Here is a 10,978-nt window from a genome sequence, read left to right on the forward strand (position 1 = left end):
GGGGTACATGACGCCTGACATTCTGCTCTGGCCACCATAGTAAGCAAGAACCCAGCACCCTGCAAGCGAGCGTATGGGGCGCCACACCACACACACTGCACCACATTACAAAAACAAACAACCAAGAAAAATGGGTGTGGTGGGTGGTGCATGCATTTGTAATTCCAGTGTTGGGGAGGCAGAGGCAAGCTGGTCCCTGGAGCTCACTGGTCAGCTATCCTAGCTTAATAAGGTGAGTTCCAGGCCAATGAGAGACCCTTTCTCAAAAAAGGAATGACAGTGGAGGCTTTCCTCATGTGGAGGGGACACACACGCACGCACGTGCATGCACACACACACACACACATACACACGAGGAAAAAGTATTGTATTGAGGCTTTTTTTCTGCATTTGGACATATGTAGTTTAACTATGGTGAACTTTAGTTTACTATGACTTTTTATTACAAGTTTATTTCATATATTAATTCATATCAAGTTCTTTCTCTGGGCTCCCCTCACCCATTAGTCCTGTATTAAAAATCACAGGTTCCAGTTTTATGTTAAGTCCTAAATGTGGGCAGCAGAAGACCTCTTTGGCAGGAAATATCTTCTTTGTGGCCCATGAAGAAATTGAAGTTTGAGGTTGCTTGTTTGGGTTTATGTTTGCTTCTCAGAGTATAGTCTGTATATGAGAATTGTTTTCAGGGTTCTTTATTATAATTTCTTTTTTTATTTTTGTTTTTTAAAAAAAATTGTTCATTTTTTAAATTTATTTATTTGAGAGCAACAGACACAGAGAGAAAGGCAGATAAAGAGAGAGAGAGAGAGAGAGAATGGGCACACCAGGGCCTCCAGCCACTGCAAGCGAACTCCAGACATGTGCACCCCTTTGTGCATCTGGCTAATGTGGGTCCTGGGGGATGGGTCCTCGAACGGGGTCCTTAGGCTTCACAGGCAAGCACTTAACCGCTAAGCCATCTCTCCAGCCCTCTTTATTATAATTTCTAATCTCAATCATCAAAGATATGTTTTGTGTATTACAATTCCATTTTCACTCCATAAAATAAGAGATACTTGCTTGGGCTCATTTTGTGAAGACCCATCCTATCTTCCCACCTAGAGGGTCCTCCTCCCTGGGCCCTGCCCTTGCTCTCAGCTTCTGGTATGTTTGTCTCACTTATCCAGTGTCCCCTGGCATTCTGGTTGGGTCCCTCTGTGTCCTGCTCAGTTATGAAGTATATTCTAATGATGAACAAGTCTTCCTGATTCCCTACCTTGTTTTTTAACATGGAACGATGGATTCAAGGTTATCTCCATAGCAGTGTCACTCACTGTCACTGCATTGGGAATGACCCTGAGTGTGCCCACGGGATGGATATTAGTAACAGCAGTGTCATCTGTCATGGGTTGCATGGAAGAAGGAAGAAAGGTTGAGAAGCACAGTGTTCAAGAATAAGCTCTTTGTGCAAGATGCCTGTGTTTGACTCATTTTGCAACTCCCACAGGGCCCAGCATGATGTCTTACACATGTATTGCTGAACAAATGTTTCCTGAATGAACTAATGAGAGCAACTCAATTCTAGACAACATTACTCGGAGGAAGAAAAAAAATAAAATGTTTTAGGGTTATTTTGCCATCATGTGTCAACAAATTATATTTCTTATGAAACCTTTCAATAGGCAGAAATTGAGTCACACTTTGTACAGACACCTGATACCACTGTCCAGATCCATTAGCTACCAAGGGTCACTTTCATAACCCACTATCACTGTATCATGCCGTGTGTGTGTGTGTGTGTGTGTGTGTGTGTGTGTGTGTGTGTGTGTGTGTTTTCCTTAGGCAGTTCTGATAAGACTGTCATCACAACTTATTACATTAAGTCTAACATATTCTGAAGGCATAGGTGGCTGATACTGTCATCTGAAGACTAAGAAATATTTGTCTAGACGTTTGATCCAATCTGTATTTTATTTAATGTGTAATTGGCGAGAAAATAGCAAAGACAAATTTAAATGCTTGCATCTCTGACCTTGTCACAGTGTCTGAGCATTCATTCATCATCATTATCTTGGATTCCTGCAGCCAGCCGACTTCATAGGAAAGCAAGCACTGCAACAGATTAAAGCCAAGGGGCTGAAACGGAGGCTGGTCTACCTCACCTTGGCAACGGATGATGTGGATCCGGAGGGAAATGAAAGCATCTGGTACAAGGGCAAGGTGAGAGAAAGGACCGCATGGCCAGGGCCACTGCACTATCCAGAAGCAACCCTCTCCATGTGCTGCTACATTATTTTTTGAGTTTGTTGTTGCTGCATTTTGTTTCTAATATATTTACTTATTGGAAGGATGGTACCCATTTGCTTTCTGGGATGACAGACATTCAAGAAACAGAAGGCAATTAACTGAAAGGAAATTGAAAAGTTCCTCAGTTTTGCAAATATAAGAGCTCATATGCTTTATTTAAATTTTTATTTTATTTATTTACTTGCACATGTATATGTATGCACACACCAGGGACTCTTGCCCCTGTAAACTAATGCCCACATGGCTTTACATGAGTGGCTGGTGAATCAAACCCATGCCAGCGGGCTATGCAAGCAAGTGCCTTTAACCACTGATCTATCTCCTTAACCCTAATACATGCTTTATTTAAAAAATATCTCACCAACTTAAAATATACTGGGCAATGAAATAGGTATAAATTAGTGTAAAGCAATCTATTTTATCATCACATCCACATCTGTGGACCCAAAAGATGAATTTTGTTAAGAATTTGGCATTCTGATTTAGCTTCTTAGTCATCTTTCCGAAAGGGCTATTTAACAAAATATTTCCAAGTGCACACATCCATGACAGTGACGGTCGAGGCTTAGAAGGAGCCAGTGGACGTGGTCACCATGTGCTTCAAGTCCTTGCCTTGCAGCGCTCAGGTCACTCCCTCAGAGTTCAGTAGAACCAGGATTAGTCACTGTTCCTTGGAACTTTGTTCCTTCACCTTTTCTGTTTGTAAAACCAACGTGGTTTGGCTTTTGGCTGTGCCTCAGCTGGTGTTGTGAGGCAGGCGTGGGCACTTAGCTGAGACATGGGGAGGGCACAGCTCGCAAGCTATTCCCTGTTGGGCCAAGTCAGTGGACGCAATATGCAAACTCAGAGATTTCAAGCCTGAGTTGTTTCATTTACTATTGAATCTCTAGTATTTTTTTCTATTTTCTTCATCCTTTTTTGTTTGCTTGCTTATTTGTTTGAGGTAGGGTTTCACTCTGGCCCAAGCTGAATTGGCACTCACTCTGCAGCCCAGAATGGTTTTAAAGTCATGGACGTCCTACCTTAGCCTCCTGAGTGCTGGGATTATTGGTATGGGTCCCCATGTCGTCTAGCTCCTTTTTTTTTTTTTTTTTTTTGAGGTAGGGTTTTACTCTAGCTCAGGCTGATTTGGAATTCACTCTGTATTTCAAGGGTGTGGCCTCGAACTCATGACGATCCTCCTACCTCTGCCTCCCAAATACTGGGATTAAAGGTGTGTGCCACGACACCCAGCTTCCAGCTCCAGGTGGGGAAACTTTTGGTATCAAATCCGAACTTTTGGATTATTTAAAAAAAAAAATGAAATGACTTCTTGGTCAGAGCATCACATGGCAGGAAAAAGTGGCAGAACAGATTTTTTAAAAAACTTTTTGGTTGATAGAAAGCAGACAAAGTGGGGGTGACAGAAAGTAGCCAGGACAAGAGTTTAGCCCCAATAACACCCCCTGCAGTGACTTACTTCCTCCAAGTTGGTCCCATTCCTTACCTTTCATTACCTCCCAGTAATGCTATCATATTATGAACCCATCGTGGGGCTAATTCATTAACTATGTCAAAGCCTTCATAATCTAACTGTCACTGGAAAGACCCTTCCAGACACACCCAGAGGTGTGCTTTACTAATCTCCCACGTGTGCCTTAATCCAGACAAGCTGGCAAGCAAACGTAACCATGGCCTGGTCCACGCTTGTCCTCCACCAATGCTTTGCACTCCTTATCTATGACGTGGTAGGACTGTTGCACCCAAACAAAATAAAAATGCAGACCCCCGTGCAGCATTATCAGTTAACAGGTTTTTAGCCATCTTAAATATGCTTATGTTCAATTTAAAGTTAACAAACCTGAAAACTCAAGTGCCACTGTAAAATTTCATCTCCTTTGCCAAGTGTATACACTGAGTTTACATGCTACCTTTTTCATCTTTCTTACCATATGCCACCTGTTTATAGAACAGCTAACTCAGCTATAGGAATTGACCTCTTAGATTTTCAGGATGAGCCTACCTCCTCTTTGATGCTTAATAGAGTCATCATTTTTTAATCTTCTTTTCCAAAGCCTCCCCTTTAAAATATTTTTTTGGAGGCAAATCCAACAGATAGGCTTTTTTTCTTATTTTTTTTATGAGATCAGGAGAGAGAATTGATGCACTAGGGCCTCCAGCCACTGTAATCTTACTCCAGACACATGTACCCCTTGTGTGCATGTGAACCCTTGCACACTTGTATCAGTTTGTGTGTCTGGTTTACATGGGATCTAGAGAGTCAAATGTGGGTCCTTAGGCTTCACACGCAAGTGCCTTAACCGCTAAGCCATCTCTTCAGCCCTAAAACATTTTTAAGATTTTTAATTGGCACATAATCATTGACCATATTTATGAGGGACAGTGTGATACTTCAATACATGTGTGATGATCAAATCAGGCTCATTAGCGTATATCTGACCTTAGTTATTTGCTACTTCTTTGTGTTAGAAACATTTAAAATCCTTTCTGTTAGCTACTCTGAAATATTCAATTGATAGTTTTCAACCATAGTTATTCTACCATGTACCAGAACACTATAAGTTATTTATTCCTCCTATCAGAGATACTCCTTTGAGCCTCTTTATTCTATAATGATATGTATATTCTATAATGATACATATTCTATAATGATATATATTCTATAATTATATATACATATATAGCTTTTTGTTTACTGACTTTGTCCAGATATATGGTGCTTTGGAATGTGCTATTTTGTTCTTTCAAATATTCCACTTCTGGACATAGGGAACAAGTTTATTCACTTATTCAAAATATATGTTTTTCATTATGTCCTTGCTATATGCCAGCAATGTTGTAGGCATAACCACAAACAAAGCAGGCAAAAATTGCTGTTTTTATGGAGGTTACATGCCTGGGAGGAAGGGACAGACAATGAGCAAAATAAATAAAATATATGGCATGTCAGATGGTGACAAGTACCCTGGGGTACCAACTGGGAGCTGAACATTGCCTATAATTTTAAGTAAGGTTTAGCTTTTTAAATTAAAATTAAATTTTATTTTTTTAATCAAGATATAAAGGAGGATTTTACTTTATTGGATGCTATACTTCTAAAAGAAGCTTAGCTGGGAGGAAGTTTTGACGAAGAGAGTCTGGGGTGTATAGGAGGCTTCTTTCATTTCTTATAAACTGAGGCACCAAGGGAGAGTCACAGAAGCACAATATGCCATCCAACTTTAAGCTGTGTTACCACCTTGGAAGGCTGCTAATGCTAAGTCAGTTAGAGACTCATAATGTAAGAGAGGAAGGAGAAAATGCTAAAACTAAGGGAGAACCATTTACGTTGGTAAAAACAAGGTCACTGTTCTAATAAATAAACAATGAGAATCTCCTAGGCAGAGGACGAGGACAAGTTGTCCTTATAATGCCTTGAGTAAAAAGAAGCAAGAGTTAAGGTACAAATATTTAAAGTTTATGCTGGGAGGGGAAAAAGAAAACAAAATTTAACAAGATAAAAGGAAAGGCCAGACTTTGAAAATACCCTGGGCTCTAACCCCCGGATCAGAGAGAATTAAAGTTGAAATGAAAATTAATTCTAGCAGAAAACAAAGCACATTTAAAGATCAGCAGTCACAGGATGAACACACCATTTCCTTAGGTTAGTAATGCACAGATGACTTGGAGGCAATCACAGCTGGGATGTTAGGCCAGGCATGAGGGCTGGGAAGTCTCCGAAGACCCATGGAGGGCTCTGGACCAGTGAGTCAGGGCACTGCACTCAGAGTCACTCCAGACCCATCCTGTTTGTTAAGTGGCTGAGGCAAACCAAGTTAACTCTCCCAGCTTCCGTCACAAACCTGTCTTGGGAAGTGAAAGCCAAGGTATCAAGACCGTCTTTGAAAAGCCAGTGATTCAAACCCCAGCCTCCTGAACCTAGACCCCTGCCTTATGTCTCTTAAATAACAACGGCCCGGAGGAGAAAAGCTCCTTCAAGGATGTGCTGCATCTTGGCTGTCAATAGTACGCTAGACAAAGCCACATTTTCTTTAGTCATATGGATTCTGATTAGGGGCTTCAAAGAAACCATTACAAACTGGGACACAGAGTTAAGAGTCTATACCTAAATTCACAAGAAGTTAAGATCTCAAAGGCTAGAAGTGATGCAGTAAGACAGTAGATAGCAGTGGGAGCTAGGCTGAATAAACACCAGGCCGACGACCCATGTCCATGAGTGTCCTGACAACCAGCCATGAACAGTCCACAGCACTGGACAGTGGGGCCGTAGCAAAAAGCTCAGCGTTATGTGACCAGGAAGAAACACTGTGAGCAGGACTGTCTTGTCCTACGTTGCTTTTGCTTTTGTTGCCTTTGATTTTTTTATGAACTGCTTTGATTTGGCAGGTTTAATTATTTATTTTTCATTTTCTGTTTTTATTTCTCTTTCATCTTTTCCTTTATATATGGTTTGAACTAATTCTCTTATCTTCTAATCAAAATGGCTACATAGATTTTTTTTTTATATCATAAAGCCTTTGTTTTCATCTCCTGGGATTTGATTCCTTTTTAGTTATTCTCTAGTGTGCTATCCTGTGACCGTGACTCATTCTCTTTGATCTTGGTTGTTTCTTTGTTCATTGTTCACAAAAATAGGCAAAATTTCATTCAAATTTTTTAAAATATTTTAATCATTTTTTTTTGAGTGAGACAGAGAGAATAAGCAAATAAGCATGCCAAGGCCTCTTGCCACTGCAGATGAACTCCAGATGCATGCGCCACGTTGTTGGCCTCCTGTGAAAGTAAGAAAAAGACATGATATGATTGTGCAAAGATGTCATAGTAAAACCTTCACTTTGTGAACTGTGTAGCCCAGGTTAATCTGGAGGTGAGGAGACAGCCCTGTGCCTAGGTCGCTGAGAACCACTGGCTCTTGTTTTTCAGGTGGTTGGTAACACCACATCTGGAGTCTACAGTTACAGCATCCAAAAGAGTCTGGCTTTTGCTTATGTGCCTGTTGAGCTAAGTGAAGTGGGACAACAAGTGGAGGTTGAACTACTAGGTAAAAATTACCCAGCAACCATCATACAAGAACCTTTGGTCCTGACAGAACCAGCCAGAAACCGGCTTCAGAAGAATAGTAGAAAGGACAAAGCCTGACAAAGACCAATCCCAGTCATCTGAATTACAGTCGCTATATGATCCTGTTCCTGGAGGAATAGGGAAAATCAAGAATTTATTACAAAATCATCAAAAGCTAGATTTAGAATCTTAACAAAATCCATGTCAATTGTTTACTTGTCATAAGATAGATAAAATTGTGACTGTGGTTTGTAGTGTTCTTTCAAATGAAAAGTTTAAGATGATATACTTTTTATAATTAATTGCTAATTATTTTATTATTATTGTTTATGAAACCCAATTAATAAGACATTTGGTGTTTGTTGATATACAATAATCATTTTAATCAAATTAAAGGACTTTACATAATTTTAGGAACATAGCATGTGGTTAATATCTGAAAACAAATTAATAAATTATTGTACATAAAACAAATGCAAAGTATGGATTTACTTTATTGAGAAATCTTTTTGTAGGAATGATAGTTTTCATTTTTATAATGCATCTATGATGAAAATAGCAAAATTTAGTATCAATTTGTCAGTAACATTTTCATTTAATTCTCTGAAGTATTTACCAGTTTCTTATAGGACATTATGCTTGTCCTTTCAAAGGTTATTTAAATGCAGAAATTGAAAAAAACAGTCTTCCTAAGAAAGCAGTACTTATAAACCTTCAGAAATGAAGCTCAAAGCTGAATAGATTATGCCAGCACAAACACAGTTTGAATACTGAGCGGCTCTCCTCGGGCAAGAATTAATGCAAGTTGACATCACATGGTGCCATTCTGAGTATCTTTTCACAAAGCATTTGACAACATGGGTCAAACAAAAGCTTAAGAGCTGACAGGATTGCCCTTAGTGGCATGAACAGCAAGGGAAAAAAATCTATCAGTTAGAAACAAGCCTTTGATATGTTTCTTGAAATTGTTTGAGTGGAGTTGTCTGAATACATCAAAAAAAATTTCTAAATGTGTTTTATCATTTATAATTAATTTATACACATTCACTTTTGTTACACATTGATTGAACTTTTCCAAGGTATTAAAGAAAGCTGAATGGTAGCACGCTAAGATTCTGTAATAAGAATGGACTCAGTGTACTCTGAGGCTTTGCCCCCACCTACAGGGACTGACTGGAGCATTCGTGACCCCATAGTGATCACTGATAACTCGTCCACTGGGAAGGGCACTTGGTGGAATGGGGATGGAGGAGAGGGAACATGAGTAAGCCCTGATGGGAATATGACAAATTTGCAATGGAGTCATATATTAAAATTTCCAATTAAAAAGAATGAAAAAAAGATGAAATAAATAACAAAACTGGAAATTAGAGTGCAATTTGGTTAAGCAATTACTCAGGAACTAAAACTGTGTAGAGATAAAAGAAAGAATGGACTCCAGTGATTTCTTAACTTGTAGGTTTTGAAATAATGCCAAATGTACACGTGAAATGTTTATGTAAGAGTAATCATGTATTAGGACTCTTCTTTGCCATTCATTTCATTTCGGCATGTCCTCCCACTTATGAAAAGAGAGAAGTTCCCTTAACTACAAACACTTCCTGATCATTGGGAATATTACCCAGGCTCTCCAGCCCCTTTTCTGTGTTAGGTGCTGATGAAAACCCCTGGCTGGGAACTTGGAACTGATTCCCATTCTCTGCCTCTCAGTCATTCTGTGATCTAGATGCGTTCCTTGTCATCTCTCTAAGAATATCCAAGGTGCAATGGCTTTGCATTTTTCTCATTCTAAGAACACTGTGGTAGCAAGAAAGCAACAGTGGAAGTACAGCTTTGGTAGCCTACAATTCCAGCACTGAGAGGCTAAGACAGGAGGATCATCATGAGTTGTAGGTCAGCCTGGGTTACACAGTGAGCACCAGGCCAGTCTTGGCTATAAACTGAGAATATCTTTTTTTTTTTTTAAGTGCAACATGTCATACTGTTCAAAGATCATGAAAACTCACAACTAAGTATGGGACAGTTAGCTGAGCATTAGAATTTTATTTTATTTTATTTTTTTAAATTTTTATTTATTTATTTATTTGAGAGTGACAGACAGAGAGAAAGACAGATAGAGGGAGGGAGAGAGAGAGAATGGGCACGCCAGGGCTTCCAGCCTCTGCAAACGAACTCCAGACGCATGCGCCCCCTTGTGCATCTGGCTAATGTGGGTCCTGGGGAACCGAGCCTCGAACTGGGGTCCTTAGGCTTCACAGGCAAGCGCTTAACCACTAAGCCATCTCTCCAGCCCGCATTAGACTTTTAAAGGGATACTAGCCACCATGCAATGCAAGTCTACTTTCTGACTTTGCTGAGAAGTTGCCTGGGTTGAAGCTGTTAGGAAACAGCAGCTGTGTAAGGAAGAAAGTTTTGGACACACAAAGACCATCCTTTAGCCAAGCAGAACACCTCAAATCAAGTTGATTAAATGCTTTTGATATAGCTCCGTATAAAATATAAAGCTGGGTGTGGTGGCACTCACCTTTAATACCAGTACTTGGGAGGCAGAGGTAGGAGGATTGCTATGAGTTCAAGGTGACTCTAACACTACACAGTGAATTCCAGGTCAGCCTGAGCTAGAGCGAAACCCTACTTTGAAAAAACAATATATATACACCATATATATATATAAGTATGTTGTCATCCAGTCTTATCTTTGCCCTTAGTGAAACATACAATATCTCAGTAGTTTAGATAAGGCTGCATTATGAATGATAAAATAAATAACGATACTTTCAGAAAGTACACACTTCGGAATGTGTAGCCATCCATGAGTTCTGAAAGTGGAGGTTGATTCAAAGCCTACTGGATTCAAAGTTCCCAGACCTGGTTTTTGTAGCTTGGCCATGGTCAAAGCCCAGCTCATACTCCATGTCCGGAGCTACTTTTCTCTTTCAAATGTGGGGTAATGATAGTTCTTAGTGAGAATCTTTTAGTCTACACATACTTCCTCTAGGTCAGACCTTGGAGAAGCAGTGGTGACCAAAACAGATATGATCCTTGCCTTCATGGAACTTACAGACTAAAAAGTTAAGGGCAAGCATTTAACTTGGAAGAAAACCCAGGTAAATATTTAGTTTAAAATGCTGGTGTCATAAACACCGAAAAGACAAAGTATATTTAAGAATGAAGAGATGGCAAAAAGTGTCAAGAGATGAGGAGATGTCAAGTAAGATTAAAAGATGAACCATGGCCGTTGGGCTAAGCAGAGTGATCTTGTGCGCATGAACCATGTTAGTGGGCTGTTGCAGTTACCTTACCATTGCTGGGACAAAGCACCAAACCAAAAGCAGCTGGGAGGAGGAAAGTTTTTTATTTTGGCATGTAGTCTCAAGGGGAATGAAAGCATGGCATGAGCAGAGGCTGCACATCACCTCCTTGCCAACATCAGGTGGGCAACAGCAGCAGGAGAGTGAGCCAAACTAGCATTGGCAAGATGGAGACTAAAAACCCTCAAGGTCCAACCCCAGGGATACAACTCCTCCAGCAAGGCTCTGCCTTCCGATTGCCATCAGCAGGGACCACGCATGCAGAACACATGAATTGATGGGGGATATCCGATTCAAACCAACTCAGGGACCAATAAGAA

At 40.1% G+C, this 10,978-nt stretch overlaps 1 protein-coding gene across 1 annotated transcript in view; it reads left to right on the forward strand.

Moving 5' to 3' along the window:
* Positions 1-7,701, forward strand: part of Dmgdh (dimethylglycine dehydrogenase) — a 101,154-nt gene extending 93,453 nt beyond the window's left edge. The window contains exons 15-16 of the mRNA XM_045134451.1: positions 2,065-2,199; positions 7,210-7,701. Coding sequence (XP_044990386.1) covers positions 2,065-2,199; positions 7,210-7,425 — 351 coding nt within the window. The 3' untranslated portion in view covers positions 7,426-7,701. The remainder of the gene's footprint in view (positions 1-2,064; positions 2,200-7,209) is intronic.
* The last annotated feature ends 3,277 nt before the right edge of the window (positions 7,702-10,978 follow it).

Source organism: Jaculus jaculus, chromosome 14 (genome assembly GCF_020740685.1).
Source record: "Jaculus jaculus isolate mJacJac1 chromosome 14, mJacJac1.mat.Y.cur, whole genome shotgun sequence".
NCBI lineage: Eukaryota > Metazoa > Chordata > Mammalia > Rodentia > Dipodidae > Jaculus > Jaculus jaculus.